We start from the raw sequence: 21,374 nt of genomic DNA on the forward strand, positions 1-21,374 counted from the left end.
AGAGTTTGAAACATCCAATGAATTTTGGAAAGGAAAAGAAAACCTTTGGCATAAACCAGATATCTTGCTGATCAGGCAAAGATACCCATAAGTAACCTTTTCTACTAGTAGATGGACGAATTCCCCACTGGTCATCACCCTGGTCATAATTAGGACCTTATGCTGGACTGCCACTCAGCCACTTATGCATTTGATGGACTCCCACTGAGCCACTTACACTATCATGGACGCCCACTGAGCCCATGTTGCTTATGCCGACTCAATAGATGGACTTACTTCCCGAACGTTGGGTAAGTAATCAATTCATTTACCAAAACTGCAACCTTGTTGCGAATATAAAATACACCACAGAGCCGGATTCCCCAGGTTTTGAACGAGTATTTAAATCCCCTTTAAAAGGAATATCTTAAATATAAAAATGAGTTTTGGGATCCGCTCTAACTTTTAAAAATCATTTTGAAGACTCGAAAACACTTTAAAGAGTGTTTGGAGTAAAGCTGATTTAATGAAGTAAATCAGTCCCCAGAATATTTAGAAAATGACTGAATATTATTATTTAAATAATATTCCCATAAAGAATAATCTTTTATAAAAATAATTGAAGTAGAAGTTTTAAAACTTATACTTGAAACGAGTATTAAATAACCAAAGATATACTTATATGAAAGTATTATCTTTATTTGAATAATCGAAAATAAGTTTGATTATTAACACCTTATTCTTTAATAAAATAAAGAATATATTTCAACAAATAATCGGAGTCATAGATCCTCAAATGAATGTTCAAATAATATTCATTAAATAATATAAACTGAGTCATAAGCCTTCGAATGAATATTCAAATAATATTCAATAAATAATATAAAAGAGTCATAAGCCCTCGAATGAATATTCAAAATAATATTCAATAAATAAATAAGCTGAGTCATAAGCCCTCGAATGAATATTCGAAATAGTATTCATTAAATAAAATAAAGGAGTCATACATCCTCAAATGAATATTCGAAATAATATTCAATAATAAAATAAAGTTAAAGTTATCGAATAAACCTTATTCGATTAATAGTTTGGAAAAACTATAACCATATATATATATAAATATATATATATATATATATATCCATATCCATATATACAAAATGTACTCGGGATCCTCGACTCTGTTTTAGAAAATATTTTCACCTTTGGGTTCCTATACTAAGGGTATATGCAAGTTACCGCTATCCTCTAGCATAGGTATTATCAACTGAACCAACAGATATATATTCCAAGAATATGAAACAGGCATGCATATATACCATATCACATGCTACAATATATCGCATCATTTGCTAATTATCCAACATGCATCTATCGCAAGATAATGCAAATACATATATTCATCACAACAACAGTATAACGGATAGAATACTTGCCTGAGCGACTGGGGTTACGAATGGCTCGGGACGAGTCTGGTAACCTATAAACAACAAGTAAGTTGGAATTAAACCAAAGTCACTTGTAAATCTATACTTTAACTAACTTAGACTCTAACGCTCGTTTTGCGCTCACTGATTCGCTTAAGTCACTCGGGTACCCTCGGCTCCAGCATTTTTAATAATTTAACCATTACGAGTTTTATGGCGATTCCTTCGCGAGTGTCTTACCAACTGCCTATTACACTTTACATAAATGTTTCATACTCCAAGTAGTCCTTTAAGGTCTTTAACCTATGTTTCAAAGTAAGGCGAGGGGTAATGTTTCGTTCGTGAAACGTCGTTACTTAAAACGGCCGTTTCTCCTAAACCGTACATCGGAATCGAACGAACTACATATCAAAACGAAGCTCGTAACATGAGCTATCTAAACATGGAAGTGGTCATAATCTAGCAGGGGGTCCTCGGGTCCTAATGTTATGCACAAAACAGTCTAAAGAAAATTGGACGTTACGACGACTATGTTTACGCGATTACCAATATTTATACCACTCCAATTCTTTACCAATTCACTACAAACCACCCAACCATCATCAATACATCAAACACAACTTATATCAAGGCAAAGTCAGTCCATAATCTCAAGGTTTTCCAACTTATTCAACCGCAAACATGATCTACTAACCATAACTTAAGATTCATTAACCATTAACCAAGATTCATATCCAAAATCACCACAAATCCAACCAAACTATCTAACATACATGGATCTTGCTATACATACATGGATATTTCTATATATACATTAATCCATCCATAAACTCATCAAAACTCAAAGTTCAAACTATAAGTTAAAGGTGAGAGTTGTTTATACCTCCTTGAAGCTTCCTAACACAACCCAAGAGCTTTGAATGCCTAAAAGAACCTTGATCCTTGCTTGTATAACCTTAATCTTTCATAAAAATTCAAGAAAACTAAAGTTATTTCTTGAAGGTTACTATTCACCATCTTCTTCCTTGATTTATTGGAAGAGATTGTGAAGGAATTAGGAGCTTAAACTTATAGCATATCCATATCTATGTACAAGGAAGCTTAGATAATTACCTTGTGATTTAACAATGCTTGGAACTTGATTTTTGAAATTCTTGCCCTTGAAAAAGATGAAAAGCCGAGAGCAAGATGATGAGATGAAATGATTTTGTGTTTTTTGATTTGTTTGGCTTAGCTTGGTTGTTTTTTGTTTTGTTTTTGGTTAATTACCTTAATAACCTTATATTTGTGTGGTTATAAACCAACCACACCTCCTCCTTCCCTATGTCATGCTTACATCACATTGCTATGTCATCCTCCCTTCCTTGCCTCTTCTCATTGGTTGGGTGACATCACTTCCTCTAATCCCTTTGCTTAACTTCCTAATTGTTTGCCTAATGACCGCTGATCTGTTATACGGTTCGCTTAACTTTCGTTTTCGTTTATCGTTTGAGGGATCATACCCGGGATCTTATTACTTAGGTTCCCTTAACCTTTCTCAATATATTATATTCCTTTTATGATCCTCTCCTATAATCCTTTAATTTAAATCCTTTTTATCCTGTTACCTTATACTCAATTCTCTCCGTATCTTGTGGATTTCCGGGAAAAATCAAAATGTTCGGAATTGGATTCTGACGATCTTTACATACACTTATATACCACATAGAGTACTAATAATATCCCATAAGATCAATAACAGAACCCCTACATAGCGTGGCATGAAAAGTTTTCTCGTTCAGCAAAAACACTATTCATAAGGGTTTCAAAATTTCTCAAAAATTGGGGTTATTACATGTATTCTGCCTAATTTGTAATTGTGGTTTTGACATCACAAAATCTATAATTATATAATTGTTATCTCTATCATATCTCTATTTATTGTAACAAAATATTGTATGCCAAAATCTATCTTGGACTACATACCAAATTAACTTCATTTACATGTTCAAAACATATATATTACCACACATTCTTCATCTTAGTTTGATCAACAACAAACAATAATATTCCATTCAACATAAAGTCTAGAAATTACAAAACTTAAACTACCAAATGTTTCAATTTCGTACTAAATTCAATAAAACTGCAAAACATCAATCACAAACCTCACCAAGCAAAATCTTGAACAAAAGTAACTGCACTTTGCAATGACCACAACCTGAATTCCATATGTGTGACATGGTTAAACGTTGATTATAAAATTCACCTTCTTCACGGTACTTCTCTTTCACAGTCAACTCACAAAGTGAATACCAAAGTTGTTCGCCAAAAGGATTACCTTCAATTCTGTTTATCGGGTCTTTATTTCTTGCATTTGGACAATATTTATAAAGAGGAAGCAAATTGCCTACATCCGATATGTACCAGTACATATCCTCAAGCAAATGAACAATGTCTACTAACTTCGATTTAAGATCAACCATTCCAACAATATGAGACATTTCTTCAACAACCTGATCTTTTTCATATGGTCCGTACACGGCTCTAAAAAAGACAAAACTAAAATAAGATGAAAAATGATTACCGGAGAGAAAAGAGAGAGTTTGAAGATTATGATCCACATTATTACGCATGAAAAGCATTCGAACCGAGTTATAAAACAATGTTTGCTCAACTTCAAGAGAAATGGCAAAACGAATAAAGCCATGGAATTGGTCACGCCTAACTTGTAGATAATGATTATGGTACTGGCATAGAGCATCCCAATTGAGCTTCTGCAACATCTCTTTAACTTGGATTTGGCTTGCTTTGGTGAAATAGGCCATCAACAACTTTCCAAACATGTGAAAGCTATCAAGATCATGTATTATGAATGCAAACAATATAGCCTTAATATCAGTATCAATGCTGAAAATGTTAAAGTTTGCCATGATGTAGTGAAGATAGTGATTTGGTAATGAAGCAGAATTACAATGATAACTGATTATGATAAGGTCTAAATGCAACAGTTATATATGTAAAGGCGGGCAAACTTGGAGTTCTCCAACTCTGTATAAATATAAAGTGGTTTATGTATTCCAATTAACTGCATTGAATGTGAAGAAAAACTTTTCACTTTCTACTCTACTTTTAAGAGTTATAACTTCAGAAATGCGTAATGATTAAATGGAAATAAGTTGGATTATTGGAAAAGGGATTGGAAAATACTAATACATCATTATGACTTGTAATAATAAAAACAGCTGCCAAAATATTTTTGCCTTGTGGGAATAAGCATAATCATGACTTTATTTGAATAACGTGTTAGTAACAAAATACAACATTGTAGGTAATCGAAAAAAATAGGAATGGAGAATCCATGTAACATCAAATCAAACATATTTTCACATTCACATATTTACTAAGTACAATAATTATTTACATTGATATATAAAACCCATTTGTACATTATTTTTACATTTTTACATAAGGATTCAGTACTTATATATAATTAACAGGAACAAACACAAACAATTGAACATGCTTAGAAATTCACAACAACACCATCTTGAACTGGTTCAGGGTTATCAATTTGAACATCTTGAAACCGGGCTTGTGGAGGGCCAATACCTAAATCCATATTAAGAAATTCTTGAATGTTATCAACAGGTCGGTCCAATGTCTGCAAATTATGGAGATTTTGTCTACCAATAGATGCCAAGCGTCTTGCAACAGAGTTCCTTTGCGGATGTACCAAATTAATTTCATAACGAATGTTAGGATCATTAAGACGTGAAAGGATAAATCTGAAAGTGCTCCTAGTATGTGGTGTCAATCCGTCCTCTCTATAGTACTTGCATTCACGGTAAGCCTGGATATTATCAGTCTCAATGATAACACGTTCATACTTATCTTGAAATGCTCTACGCATTCCTATCAAAACAGCCCATAAAGCACTATTCAGATTAGTTAGGCCTGAAATGGTGCCATATGTTAATCTAAGAAGAAAGCCATTTGAATCTCTCACAACAACGCCAATGCCATTTCTATTTTGGCCTTCCGGAGCATTCTGAACAAACTCACTGTGAACATTTATCTTGATCCAACCTTGAGCAGGGAATTCCCATACACGTTCAACATGTTCCATGATTACCTGTTTTGTGTTTTTGGCATTCTTACTAAAACGTTTAAAGACCAACTAATCTCAACCATAATGACAGACTTCTATATATAAAAAAAAGATACAGAGATGTGACTATTGGGGAATGGATGTTGAGTTTTATTTATAAAACAGTTTTTTTTCATTAATAACTAACTTCAAACAGTTATAACTATATAAGATTAACTACCTGTAACATATATAACTAAAAGCAGGAATCAAAAATTTGGTGTTCCTCTTAACATTGCATTAAACACTAAAAATGTGATTATCCAAAATTATGAATTAAACGACAAAAAAACCAAAGAGCAATCTTCATAGATTATAATATAAAAACAAACTTGAAACAACCGGAAATAATGTTTAAAGTTCACTGTGATAAAGAAATATCATAAATAAAAGCTTAGGAAATTGGATTGCAAGATCAAATGCCGCATCCATGCCACAAAACAGAAGCACATCATCACTTCTCCTGTAATATTAGAGCATTTTAATGTAAGATACGCATACGTTAAGAGATTAACTCAAAAACTATTATTACTATTTACCATTTTTATCTTCTTACTGACGGATTTGTAAGATCTAGGGGTTTTTGAACTCTCGGCCTGATCAAATGACTATAATGCAAATGTTTAGTCAATAATGTTTAATTATATTCCAAAATATGCAATAACAGTAATTTATGAAAAAATTCTCATACCTCTGACAAATCAAGGGTAGGAAAATCAACATGATTGTATGATTCATAAGTTGACATGGCATACATATTTGAATCATACATGTCTTGGGCCTTGATGATAAAATTTTCAGAAACATCTTTGGCTGCATGAACTTCAACAACAACAATAATTTCTTTCCCGTCCATGACATGCAGAAATGCAGGAAACACTTTAGCAGCTACCTCTTCCTGTTTTCATAATTAAGTCATCAACATAATTGGTCCGTATTGTAAACAATTTATAATATGGAAACAAATTTTAAAAATGTAATTGATTGAACCTTTGTTTGCTTCAAATAAAGATGTGAAGCAGAGCATCCTATGAGCCGTTTCACAACACGATCCATGAGAAGAATGCTCCATGAGAACGGTTGATCCACAACAACAGCCTTTACACTGAATCTGTGAGTGAAAATAGTATTAAATAATTCAACATTTCGTAATCCAAAGAAATTGTACCAACCGAATGTTAAATATATTATTTCCTATGTGTCAATACCTTTTTTCAGCAACTGGAAAAGTGCGATTACATTTACCGCATTTAAATCTATTCCCAACTTCAACAACTTCTAAATGACATTTGCTACATGAATATGAAAACCAAGGATGTCCTTCCTCCAACTTAGCAATTGTCAAACCACAATACAATTTCTTCTGCAAATGATAATTTTGAGGATAATGTTATAAATGAAAATTATACTGCATATAAATCTAAGATAATGCTCTAAAACTTTTGTCAAAAAAGAATTAACCTCAACACTGCCAGCAACATTGTCAACTAATGTTTTCAAATTTATAAACTCATAAGGAGAGGCCAATGTTAACGCATAGCTATTATCCGCATCATCCTTCGACGGCTTATAGCCTTCAAGTTCAAGCCTACACATTATATAATGTACATATCATATGCAATCTTGAAAAAATATGGAAAAGGAGTAAATGTTTATAAGATTGTACCTGTTTCTCATCTCAAGTACACACTTATCATCAAGATTGAAGTACACTTTCGAGGATGCCAAGCTGCTGATTTGAAGCGTATCTAAAGTTTTAAAGCAATATGACAAATTAGTATATAGCATAAAATACTAAAGATCAAACCGTTGTATGTTCCTAGCTTTACGCTTGTCAAGATTACAATAACATTTTCCTCATGGTTATATTCCTCATATTGATCACTGACAACTTTCGCCATATCTCCCCATATACTAACCCTGTGCTTGTTGCTACAATATAATCAAGTAAACATTTAATTATTTATTGATCAAGGTCCCAGAATTGATAACGACGTAAAAATTAATAAAAAATTGTATGTTGAATTAAAAGAATAACCTTGCATCACAAATCTTGAATCGAACAATATCCCTATCTCCAAACTTAGTGGGGATTTTGCTTACTTTAATAAAGTCTTCAACAACTCCAATTATATCTACAATATATAAACACATGGATTGTAGTCAGAACTTTTATAACAATTGTTAATGCGAATAATAATAAACCAAATAGGAAAGACGAAGTAACCTATAGCAAATTCTGGATTCTCTTTAGAACCATATTTTCTGGCTTCATCCATCAAATCACCCAAATCCATAAATTCAAATTTGTATTGTGGAATCATAACATAATCGGTGCATGGTTGTAAAGTGGTAGCATTTGTAAATCTATAGAAACAGGCTTTAAATTCCCAGAAGCATCCCTAACCATAAACATGTCAATAATATAAACAGCTCCTTCAACAATATTCTTCCCAATAAGTTTCCAAGTATCAGCAAAAGCAAATACATGAATATGAGTATTCTGCACATAGTATAAAGTGGAAAAGTATAATCATTAATATCCATTCTAAAAATGTAAACATAATCAATATAGAACGAAATCAACAGATTAGGTAATTACATCATCATCAAGAAGAATGAGATTCCAGCCTTTCGTTATTCCTGATTCAGAAGACACAGTAGGCCAAATTCTTGTAACTCTTGCCTTGATCTTCCAATCTGACCTAGACTTGTCAAGACTTAAAATGTGTTCAAACATGAGGGCTTCCATCTTTGCAAGATTCTGTGAAAACAATTTGTAATTTATATTAAACAGGATGATCTATTATTAGAATTTAAAAGTCACAACTCCTGAGAGAGCTTACATGTTCTATTCTTAATCGAGGTACTGAACTTAGAATATCACACCGACGTGGTGGTCTTTTTGTAGTCCATTACCCTACATTAACGGGAATGATAATTGATGACATGCTATTGAATGAAGTGCACGACAAACATATATTGCGAACTTGATTTTTCCCTTTTACTACGTGACATAAGGCCTGTAAAGAGATAATCCAATCAGCCTTTAACTGAATCATAAACACATCCTTTGATTGGATAAATTATTATTTGATACGATGAGGATCAATGTGATTGGCTCAGCATCAAGTTAGTTAGATGGATTAGTGGGATCTAATTATACGGCTTTGTTATATACATGCCATTCTTTTTTATTATTTTTAAATACAATAAATTGTTTTTCCAAACGAAATGACATAAAATTATAATAATAAAATCAAATTCAACTGTTAAACAAATCACATACCACGAAATAAGGATTTCAAGTACAAAATACTCATGGTCAAACAATTACAATAAGTTAGTTAAATCAAATATTATCACAATTTAGGAAGGTTGTAGAAAACTTCTTCAAACACAACATTTGATGTTATATTTGTGCTTTTCCCATTATCGTCATCAATAAGAATATGTAGTCCTTCTGGAGATGTAACACGGGATATTGCAACGTATAACTGACCATGAGAGAATACGGGCCGAGGAAGATACAATCCAACTGTGTCCAATGATTGACCTTGGCTCTTGTTCACAGTCATGGCAAAACATAGTTGGAGAGGAAATTGTGTTCTTTTAAATTCAAATGGCCAATTTGTGTCTGTTGGGACCATATCGATTCTTGGAATTAGATGTTTCGTACCAACTTGAGATCCACAGAGAATTTGACATTCTATACAGTTTTTTTGCAGCCAGTAACTATCATCCTTGTACCATTGCATAGACCCATAATCTGATTTAAATTCCTCATCAACATAACAACAACTCCAACCTTTACTTTCAACTCATGTTTAGGCATACATGGTATATTTATGGAGTTCAGATACTCAACTGGAAATGACGAATCAAAGTCATTCTCGTCAACACCCCTGTCTTCAATTGAATCTTGGCTGAGATAAGTATGCATATTGCCCGGAACTCTTTCAAGAATCTGTGCATTGATGTCATCAACTACAACGTTTGTTGGAGTCAAAATAGATCTCGATCTTAGATACTCCTGTGAATGCAAGTTATTCTGAAAATCTGGATATATAATGTCAATTAGGGCTTTAATGGGACTTTTCAAGGGACTCTTGACAACATATTCATCAGGAACTACAAACTCAGTTTCAACATCTGCACGATGAGTATCAATGCATTCAACTTTTCCGTCTCCAATCTCAAGTTGCCATTTACTAAAGTCAGCTATTACTTTATTTCTAGCTTCAGAATTACCTGAATGTAATCTCATGTTCTGACTGAGAAGAAAGACCCTGCAAGATTTCTAAAGTCGGGATTTGTTAAATGATGCATTCACTATTTCAGCCCTTCTAGCCTTAGGCAGAACAGGTAATATCTGTCGAAAATCGCCTCCAAAAACAACTGTAATACCACCAAAGGGACTTTTTCCTCGTTCTACATCAACGACAGCCATTATGTCTCTCAAGCTTCTGTCCACGGCTTCAAATGCATAGCGATGCTGTATTGGAGCTTCATCCCATATTATAAGACTTGTGTGCTGCATCAACTCTGCAATGTCTGTACCATGTTTTATTCCAGCAATAGAACTCTGATCTAATTTAAGAGGTATTTTAAACCTAGAATGAGCTGTTCGGCCACCAGGAAGAAGTGTAGCAGCAATTCTTGAGCCTGCAACAGGAAGAACAATCTTTCCTTCTGATCGAAAACGTGAACAAAGAGTTTGCCAAAAAAATGTTTTACCGCATCCACCGCTCCCGTAAACAAAAAACATTCCACCTTTATTTTTGTTTACATTATCAACAACTGCATTATATACATCCAGGTGCCTTGAGTTCAGATTTTTATGAGATTGTCATGATTAAGACTCAATTCTTCTTTATTGTAGCTAGTTTCCTCAACAATAAGACGATTGACAAAAGTGTGGAAAAATCGTTCGTCAGAAAATGACATCATATGAAAATCTCTTAAGGACTTACCAACATCAATTAACAACTTTTCAATCTCTGCACAAAAAAAAAATTGGTAAATGTTCCGACATCTAAATAAAAATAATTAAAAATAATACTACAAAGTAACAAACGTATCATGTATTTAATACTGATCACACACCTGCTAAAGCATAGTTCTGGATTTCATACTCAGACAGTGTTAAATGAATGTTATCTGAAATCTTACACCTAATATAAATAACATCGTCTGACAATGCTGGCCAGTGTTTTTCCCATAGCGCAAGGGGATCAGACACTGAACAATATGCCAGTATGTTAACAAACATAGCCCAAATTTGGGTTGGCATAGCTGAGAATGCATTTTCTTCCAAAACATCATGCCATTGCTTATCATTATTCAACATACCAAGAGCACCACATGCTTCCTTACATGTATCATATGTAGTTCCATCAATAGATAGCAACTGAGAGAAAGATAAAGCACCTTTACATCTAAGTAACAGCATTCGAAGATACAATAATTCACCAGTTATTGCATGAACCTCTGCTAACCTCCCAACCACATCACATCTTTGTCTAAGCTTCCATTTAGCAGTTTTCTTTATCCATGTAAACTGGGTGGGAAAGTCAGAATACGTAAAATTTTGAGCTTGTGGAAATTCACTGTTAGCTACAAACCAAGCCTCTAGTTTACTTTTTTTGGAAGTCGCGTTATTGCACACATTCTCCAAATCTGCAGAACTATGAAAATTCAAGTACTTTTGACCGGGCAAATGTATTGGTAAGCGTTCAACACTTGGGGAACGATGGTGAATGTCAAACCCAAAAATCCTCCACGATGCCTCAGATGCACAAACATATCTACCATCAAGAAAATTCTTTACCTCATCCAAATTCTTCACGGATCTTGCAGTTTGTTCACTCCCTGATTTGTTACTTTTCTTCTTCAACAACATTGTAGCAGTATCATGACCCTTTAAACAGTACTTGAAGAGATATTTCAACGATCTTGAACTGTTGCAAATTTCCAGATTTATATGACACTGAAACTGCAACAAAAGATCTCGATTGTATGGAACTACATATTGATTGTCAAGGTTGATCCCTTTTTTGTTGATAACTCTACCAGTGTTACGCCTCCGATAAACAGGAAAACCACAATCGTCAAAATAGGTATTACCATTAAACCTGCAAAACAAAACATTACATGCGTCGAGATTAATAATAAAATAGACTTATTACAGAACATATGTATCATTCTATTTATTCATACCTCTTTGGGAAATGACGCATGCATTTTCCTTTAACCATACATGGAGATGTGTATAAGTCTTTACCACAGGGTCCATGTATCATGTAGTTTTTAACAGCTTCATATGCTATTGGATCAGAATTTTTATCTGGTATTTCAGCAGAAACCAACTGGTCAACCTTTTCAATAGAATTAGGTCTGCTTTCAGGGCTCAGCCAGATTAGCATATGCACGTGTGGCAAACCACGCTTCTGGAATTCAATTACATGCATAATTGTACAAAACATAAGTAAAGAAAATATTAAATCTATGCATGTGTGTAGATATGATTAAAAAAATTAAATGTAAAATTGTCGGTGTCCAGAAAAATAAATTTACCTCATATACACTTTCCAAAGTAGTTATTCTTTTTAATCAAATCTAATAGTTGATCAAGCTTCAGTTTAAACACGCGAGAAACAATATCCGGTGCATCAACAGGATCAACATTGGGCAACAATTTAAGCATTTCTTGTATCTCTGGCCACTTTGAGTTGCAAGTCATGGTGAAAAATAAGGATGGATGACCAATTGCACGACATATCGCCAAGGAATCCTTAAAGTATTAAGACATGTATCGTTCGGATCCAGTGAATGAAGCAGGCAGTATAACAGCTTTTCCAACATGCATTGGATCATGGTCTCCTTTACTGAGAGCATCACGCACAGAATTATACAAATCAGCATGGATGGTAGTTTGATGCGTTGAAACCCAGTCTAATCTATATTGTTCAATGGCAGCAAACTAATCCACAACACATTGTTGCCACAAACGTCCTGCAAGGTGTGGCATTAAACCTGAAATTAATGAGACGATGGTGAGAATATGCACATAGCCATTACGCATTTTATATTCTAATCACATTGCTTACTTTTAATAAATACCTTCAAAAGTGTGTATCATAATCTTGTAACAATAATATTCTCTTAATGAAACATGTCGCCTCTGTGTTGAGTCAGGATCAAGGTCTTCATCATCTAAATTCTCTATTTCAGAGTATTTATTGCTTATCAGAGGTATACGTTTATGATAACCCTCGGTTTCCCAAGGAAATAGTAGTGGATATTGCAACTGCATGAAATGTGGATCTGTTTCATATATCCTCTTCAATCCTTCTTGTTTGGAATTCACAATCGTGTCTCTAAAACCACCGGTATCCGTATCATCACTAACAATAAAAGCAGCAACTTCATCAGATGGAGTAATATGGTTTGGTCTACCGCTAGAAGATTGAGATGATATGAGGACTAACTTAAACTCATCCAGCTCTTCATTTTCAAACCGATTCCGAGCCATGCAAAAAGCTTTGACTAACTCATTGTTCTTGTCTAACATACCTAAAAGTTCCTCGACAATATTTGGATCAACAATGTCAGAAGTACCTCCCATTGCATTGATTCTATTCTCGACTCATTCTACGTGTCGTATATATAGAGCTGGAAGAATTTGGGTGAAGATCCATCTAACGGTACTAAACTCCCAACCAAATGCTAGTTTTGACCTTGTAAGTGAAAACAATACGGAGGGCTACCTTTGTTTATTGAGTTATCAATCTTACCACCGGTGGAAGTGAATTGGAACATGCAGTTGTACACTCTTATGTACTGTTTAAAATGCCTCGATTTCTCACCACCAAGTAACAAAGAAGCTAGTGGTTCTGGTGGCGGCTTTTCTTTTGGCAGATGTATCTGACCATTACGACAACACATAGAAAATGTGGGCTCTTTACGCGGACATGATTTATTATTACGCTCTTCGTTCCACATAGCAGCACCACATTTATTGCACAACTTTGACGGAGGACCAAGATCCATATTGTAACACCCCCAGATCCGGGGTCGGGGATCCGGGTCGTCACGGTCTTTCTTTCCACAATATCACTTCACTTAATTAATAATAAATAACCTTATGATGTGACCCCACACTAACACACACCACAACCCGTTATAGTCTCAGAGATGAAATTTAAATAAGTACAAGTCTTTGAATCCACAATTTAAAAGTTATTACAACCCAAAATGATTACTTGATAAATTTACAGTTAATTGCCATTATCTGCCACAAGTTATAATTATACATAATTGATTCTCAAAAGTAGATGGTCTGATCTACAATAGATCTACCTCTGCAGCTATAGCAGCTACAACATCAACGGGAAGACGCGGGACGCTTCCCACGCGCTTACGCTGGGTCTGCTGGAGTCTGGCCATCTTTCCTAACTGTTGTTGTGTGATGAATAAATAAAGCAAGGGTGAGCAGCAAGCCCACCAAAATAATATGTATAATTATTAACAATATATGAGCCTTCTCATAGTACTCATGAAAGTCTTGGTCAAAAGAAATGAACCAAGTTTGATATCTTAATGCGATGAAGTCGCAAAATATTCAGTATATATACATATATACTTTTCAAAATATTGGAAGTCCTCTTCCATGCATAATATACACAAAGTCCCAGTGTATAACTGTATAAAAAAATATTGTTGCAAGGTGATCTCATATATCTAACCTTGTCTCAACGTTTTTCTGAAAATCTTTGTCATTCATAAGACAATTATTAATTAGATATAAGTTTAAAAGATGAAGTTACCAAATACTTCGCTACACTTATATCATTCCCAAATACTACTTGAACTACCACCGTTCAAGTTATAATCAATTTCAAAAGTTCATCCCACTGATGAGACCACAAGATAAGACTTGAATAGATTCAATCTTTGAAATATTATTGAATGAAAAAGTTATGAGATACTTTATTTAGTCCCGATATATATATATCCACATATATATATCCCTTTAAACATTTCCTGGAATCTCTGTTATGCAAAGTATGAACAGAGTTTGAAACATCCAATGAATTTTGGAAAGGAAAAGAATTTTGGCATAAACCCGATATCTCGCTGATCAGGCAAAGATACCAATAAGTAACCTTTTCTACTGTAGATGGATGAATTCCTCACCGGTCATCACCCTGGCCGCATTAGGACCTCGCGCTAGACCGTACCCCGGCCCCTCACGCGTTGATGGACTGCCACCCAGCCACTTACACAATAATAGACCGTACCCCGGCCTGTCGCTTATGCCGACTCAATGAGATGGGCTTACTTCCCGAACGTTGGGCAAGTAATCAATTCATTTACCAAATCTGCAACCTCGTTGCGAATATAAAATACACCACAGAGCCGGATTCCCCAGGTTTTGAGCGAGTATTTAAATCCCCTTTAAAAAGGAAGATCTTAAATATAAAAATGAGTTTTGGGATCCGCTCTGACTTTTAAAAATCATTTTGAAGACTCGAAAACACTTTAAAGAGTGTTTGGAGTAAGGCTGATTTAATGAAGTAAATCAGTCCCCAGAATATTAGAAAATATCTGAATATTATTAATTAAATAATATTCCCATAAAGAATAGTCTTTATAAAAATAATTAAAGTAGAAGTATTAAAATTTATACTTGAAATTAACATTAAATAACCAAAGATATACTTATATGAAAGTATTATCTTTATTTGAATAATCGAAAATAAGTTTGATTATTGACATCTTATTCTTTAATAAAATAAAGAATATATCTCAGCAAATAATCGGAGTCATAGATCCTCAAATGAATATTTAAATAATATTCATAAATAATATAAAAGAGTCATAAGCCTTCGAATGAATATTCAAATAATATTCAATAAATATATAAAAGGAGTCATAAGTCCTCGAATGAATATTCAAATAATATTCAATAAATAATATAAAAGGAGTCATAAGTCCTCGAATAATATTCGAAATAATAAAATAAAGTTTAAAGTTATCGAATAAACCTTATTCGATTAATAGTTTGGAAAACTATAACCATATATATATACATATATAAATATATATATATATAATATACTCGGGAACATCGACTCCCGGTTTAGAAATATGTTCACCTTTTATCCCCTATACTAAGGGTATACGCAACTACTTGCTTAATTCTAGCATAGGTATTATGCAACTATAAGCATTGAAATCAACAGATAGATAACCAGATTACGAAACAGACATGCATATATACCATATTAGCATGCTCCAATATATCGCAAAATTTGCTAATAACAATCATGCAATATCACAAGATAATGCATATACATATATTTACATCACAACAACAGTATAACGGGTAGAAAACTTGCCTGAGCGACTGGGGGTTACGAATGGCTCGGGACGAGTCTGGTAACCTATAAGCAACAAGTAAGTTGGAATTAAACCAAAGTCACTTGTAAATCTATACTTTAACTAACTTAGACTCTAACGCTCGTTTTGCGCTCACTGATTCGCTTAAGTCACTCGGGTACCCTCGGCTCCACCATTTTTAATAATTTAACCTTTACGAGTTTTAAAGCGATTCCTTCGCGAATGTCTTACCAACTGCCTAACACACTTACCATAAATGTTTCATACATTAATTAACCCTTTTTGGTCTTTAACCTACATTCCAAAGTAAGGCGAGGGAAAAAGTTTCGTTCGCGAAACGCCGTTACTTGAAATGGTCGTTTCTCCTAAACCGTAAATCGGAATCGAACGAACTACATATCAAAACGAAGCTCGTAACATGAGCTATCTAAACATGGCAGTGGTCACAATCTAGCAGGGGGTCCTCGGGTCCTAATTCTATGCACAAAAACAGTCCAAAGAAAATCGGACGTTACGACGGCTATGTTTACGCGATTTCCAATTTTTAAACCATCCAAAATCAACCCAAACCATCCTCAAATCCAACACACAACAAACATCCATCCTTATCACATCATAACAACCCCAACCAATTCAATTTAATCATTCATACATGTGCTTAAACCTAACTTTAATCATACTTAAGCTCCTTTAAATCAAAACCACAAAATTACCATTCCATTACACTACCATTCCAAATCCCAAACTCTAAATCATAACAACAAGCTACAATATCAACCCACTAATCAAAATCATCTTATACTATATAGGAATCTAGGGTTTGGAGATGGTATACCTTCCTTGAAGTGGTGGGTGGAGCTAGGAAGCCTTAAGAAGCTTGGAGAAGTCTTAAGAATGCTTGGATCTTCAAGAAAACCAAGAAAAGTTCAAGTTAAAAAACTTGAAAACACTATTCATTGTCTTCTTCTTTGATTAAATGAAGAAGATTGAGAAGGAATTAATGGCTTAAACTCATGATATAGTCCTAACTAAGCATGAAGATGATTAGGGAATTATCTTACCAATTTAGGAAGCTTGGATCTTGGATTTTGAATTTCTCTTGCCTTTTAAATAGTGAAAAGACGTGAGCAATGAAGAACAAAGCCTTGGTTGCTTTTGATTTTTGATGAAAATGATTTTACTTGGCTTGGTTGCTTGGTTTTTGTGCTTGTTTTAGTCAATTACCTTCTTGCCCTTGAATTTGTGTGGTTACAAAGCCACCACACCTCCTTCCTTCCCATATCATGCTTATGTCACCTTGCACATGTCATAATGCTCCCACTTGTCCACACCTTGTGGTTTGATGATGTCACAATCCCTGGCTTCTTGTACAAGCTTGTCTCTTGGTCACTTATTTGTTTTACGGTTCGCTTATCTTTCGTTCTCGTTTATCGTTTGAGGGATCATACCCGGGATCTTATTACTTAGGTTCCCTTAACCTTTCTCAATATATTTTATTCCTTCTATGATCCTCTCTTATAATCCTTTAATTTAAATCCTTTTTATCCTGTTACCTTATACTCAATTCTCTCCGTATCTTGTGGATTTCCGGGAAAAATCAAAGTGTTCGGAATTGGATTCTGACGATCTTTACATACACTTATATACCACATAGAGTACTAATAATATCCCATAAGATCAATAACAGAACCCCTACATAGCGTGGCATGAAAAGTTTTCTCGTTCAGCAAAAACACTATTCATAAGGGTTTCAAAAATTTCTCAAAAATTGGGGTTATTACAGTCTCCCCTCCTTAAAAGGATTCCGTCCCGGAATCAGATAGAAAATGAATAGGGATACTCTCTTAGCATTGCACTTTCTAACTCTCGAGTAAATTTTCCCACATTGTGGTTCTACCACCAAACTCTGCCTAGTTTGATAATCCTTCTCCTAAGCACTTGTTCCTTTTCACTCTATAACCCTTCCTGGTTGCTCCATATAGGTTACGTCGGGTTGCATATCTATGCGCTCATATGCCTTTATTTATCTGGCATCTAAATTACACTTCCTTAACATTGATACGTGAAACACGTTACGACCTGCTACATGTTCGGGGTTAGGGCTAGCTCATATGCTAACTTCCCAAACGTCTTAATATATCCAAGGGTCCAACAAATTGTAGACTTAGCTTTCCTTTCTTTCCGAACCTCATCAATCCTTTCCAAGGGATACCTAAATCATTACTAGGTCCCCTATTTCATACTCTTTATCCTTTTGTGTCAAATCAACATACTTATCATGTCTATCTTGGGCTACTACCAGCCGTCCTCTGATTAGATCTATCATATCCTTGGTCCTTTGGACTACTGCGGGTCCGAGCATCTTGCGCTCTACAACTTCATCCTAACATAAGGGAGATCGACATTATCTTCCCTCAAGGATCTCATAAGGCGACATCTCGATAATGACATATGATCTATTGTCGTAAGATAACTCAATCCGAATTAAGTGATCATTCCAAATTCTTTCAAGTCTATTGCACAGACTCTCATTATAGCTTTTATCATTAGAACTTTTGCTTCTCAATACCCATTCTTTTCTAGTTCGTAGTCGCTACTACCTTCCGTTCCTAATATTATACTAGTTATACTTTTGCTCGCTAGCGTTCTATAACTTTTTAATAACCACGTCAACCTTAGTATCACGAATGTGTTTCCATTCCGCATACTACCACCACTTTATTACTCCTTTTTCAGTTGTTTCTATTTTCCAAAATTTGATCAATCAAATAGAAGTAAAGGAATTTGTTGAGAGATCACTATGATCATGAACACTTGTTATATCGCATAGTTAGTACAGAAGGTGGCCAGCCTTTAGTACTTGACAAGCAATTAAACAACATGTGGTATCCTACTAGGCTTCTATCACAAAGATAGATAGTCATTCGGCAATACCTCCCCTTCTGGAAGGGTTGTTCTTCTCAGCTTACATGAAATGAAAAGAAGAGAAAAGAACGAACTGAAGAGAATTGTATATATGAAAAAAAATATATACTGCCACAAAATATCTGGCTTGGAATCTACCTCTGAACTATAGAGGTTTGTCATAGGAGAACAAAACATATACGTATTTATATCAGCATCGAGCATTATAGCCTCGTATTTCACGTGCCTAAATATTTTCGCTATCCCGTCCATCATTCTATGGACCCATGCTCTTCCTCGAGCTTATACACAATTACCTTTGAAACTCCCTCGACATCGAAAATCGAATCTGGGATCTCATTCTAGACATCATCGTTACTTGAATTCTATGCTTGCACCGTAACCTTCCTCGTATAATAATATGACTCTCTATTGATAAGAAAGAATAATAATTCGCTAGGTAGATACTCTACTTAATTAGTCTATCAATGATAACTTATACACTACCACGACCCGATTAGTGGTACTCAATCTCAACACCCATTCCAATACAACTCCCACGGTTGTAATCAGCTCATTACTCGCAGAATCATTGCTGCCTTACTATGGTCCACCACTGACCTACTGTAGTCATTCATTTTCCATGAAGTCTTAATAGCTAACCATACGGAGTCCATACATGTCGTATCTAATCCTTCTAAGGAGGTAACATAATCACCATTCATGATTCATGAAGAACACTCCTGATCCTGACATACATACATGACATGAAGCAAATAAAAGTGCAGAAGAGTTTCAATCAAAGCAACGATAGCAGGTTAATACCATTCTTAATCATATGCCTTAAATAGAAGACTTAACTCAAAGGTTCGTCTAGTCCTTTTTGAAACATGGTCCTGGCTTATCTCAAGATAGGACCTTCTAAGATAGATAGCCTGTTCATGGCGATTACATAATTTAAACCTTTACCAACTACTATTACGGTTGGCTATTGCACAGTCATCAGAAGGAATGTCAATCTTTCAAACCATAATTCAACCTTCACATTTTTAACCATCATCACTGTATTCTTTTGGCACACGCGCCTATAATTTTTCCTTTTACCGTTAAAGTGTCGGCCACCTCTTTGGCCTTTCCTGATAGTAATAGTTCCTTACAGTCAATGTCATTTTAACCACCTCCAAATAAATTTTCTACCTTATTTCAATCACAGCTTATGTGAAAATACTTTTCTTTAATATCTGATGAGTAAAAAAAAATTTCCATTTTTCCATAAGTTATCCCCTCAGTCTTTAGAGGTTAATCACTGTCATGACTGACTCTCAATCATAATTAGAACATCTTTTATCTTAAGTCCTAATTGCCCTGAACAATTTCGACCATTACTGGTTCGATCCATACTTTCTCGTGGTTTAACACGTGCCCCATTTGGCATCATTATAATTACGTCATATTTCCTTTATCCACATTTCTATTCTTGAGAATTTTGAATATTACCTTTTTCCTTATAAAACCTCTAAGGTTATCCTTCAATCGTTCCTCCTGTATTCCCTAGATGCAGGGCATATCACAATACCATTTACTAATAGTAGAACCATTGTCTATATACTTCTGCAAAATTTCTCCACTGATTCTTAAAGGTTGTTGTTACCTTAACCCTTTCCCAATCATACTGTCAAAACTCATACTATCCCTATCAAGGGTGAAATGCCAACCTTTATGCATTCCCCTAGGATTCGTTTTAAGTTACCGATGTTCTATCCTTAATTCCACCTTTAAAAAGGTACAAGCATCCTTCCATGGATAAATAAAGTCATATATCCCTGATATGGGTATCTTATTCAATCATTCCCACCTCGATAGTAAATGCCTAATTTCACAATAACATCTGTATATAAAATGAGGTTAATCAAAATGGCCTCCAAAAGATAACAACGGTTATCCGCTTTTCTTGCCTAATCTGGTAACGATAACATGGATGTTCTGGAAGATATTGGTCGTGTTCAACGTGAACTTCTTCTTAATAATTCCTTATTTACTTTTGTTGTTTATCTCAACAGTCACCTCAATGTTGGGATATCTTTCATATCTGGCGTCTCCCTTTCTGGGTATCATGCCACCGGTCTTACACTTCACCTTCTTGAAGGTCACTTCCTTCATCCAATTTTCTTAATTTCTTACTTTCTTATCCCCTTAGTCTATCCGCGTCTCATTATTTATCCTTCGAATTATCTCAAGGTTTCCTCGAATCCTCCCAACTTACAGGGGATAAACTATATGCATCTCTTATGCCTTCAACCGTCAACTTTAACTCATGGTGAATCACCCTCATCCTGACGATCATATACTTTTCTATTTCTATTAATAGGAGTCTTTAGGGTTTCCTCATACCCAACTCCCTTATCATTCCTCAAACTCTGTTGCCTTTTTATTCCTTTCCACTTCAATTCCTTTTTATTTTCCTTTCTCTTATCATTATTTCATGAACCAACACAACATAAGCATTGATTTCAAATATCCCGTCATTCTGG

At 34.6% G+C, this 21,374-nt stretch overlaps 2 protein-coding genes across 2 annotated transcripts; both read right to left on the reverse strand.

Moving 5' to 3' along the window:
• Nucleotides 1–9,244: 9,244 nt before the first annotated feature.
• On the reverse strand, nt 9,245–9,802 carry LOC141660061 (uncharacterized). Its single transcript, XM_074467021.1, has one exon. The coding sequence runs from the start codon at nt 9,800–9,802 to the stop codon at nt 9,245–9,247; it is 558 nt and encodes a 185-aa protein (XP_074323122.1).
• Nucleotides 9,803–9,835: 33 nt separating this feature from the next.
• On the reverse strand, nt 9,836–12,277 carry LOC141660062 (uncharacterized). Its single transcript, XM_074467022.1, has 5 exons — nt 12,185–12,277; nt 11,755–11,984; nt 10,642–11,669; nt 10,509–10,535; nt 9,836–10,335 (listed from the first exon to the last, which is right to left on the reverse strand). The coding sequence occupies exons 1-5, from the start codon at nt 12,275–12,277 to the stop codon at nt 9,836–9,838; spliced, it is 1,878 nt and encodes a 625-aa protein (XP_074323123.1).
• Between the last annotated feature and the right edge of the window lie 9,097 nt (nt 12,278–21,374).

Source organism: Apium graveolens, chromosome 5 (assembly GCF_009905375.1).
Source record: "Apium graveolens cultivar Ventura chromosome 5, ASM990537v1, whole genome shotgun sequence".
NCBI classification, from domain to species: domain Eukaryota; kingdom Viridiplantae; phylum Streptophyta; class Magnoliopsida; order Apiales; family Apiaceae; genus Apium; species Apium graveolens.

Bases quoted from the DNA above. Each gene is read 5' to 3' on its own strand.
- LOC141660061 (XM_074467021.1), bottom strand. From the start codon at position 9,802: ATGAGATTACATTCAGGTAATTCTGAAGCTAGAAATAAAGTAATAGCT.
- LOC141660062 (XM_074467022.1), bottom strand. From the start codon at position 12,277: ATGACTTGCAACTCAAAGTGGCCAGAGATACAAGAAATGCTTAAATTG. The intron at 11,670-11,754 runs GTATGAATAAAT...TTTGTTTTGCAG, and splicing joins ATGCGTCATTTCCCAAAGAG to GTTTAATGGTAATACCTATT. The intron at 10,336-10,508 runs GTAAGTCCTTAA...TATATAATGCAG, and splicing joins AAAGTTGTTAATTGATGTTG to TTGTTGATAATGTAAACAAA.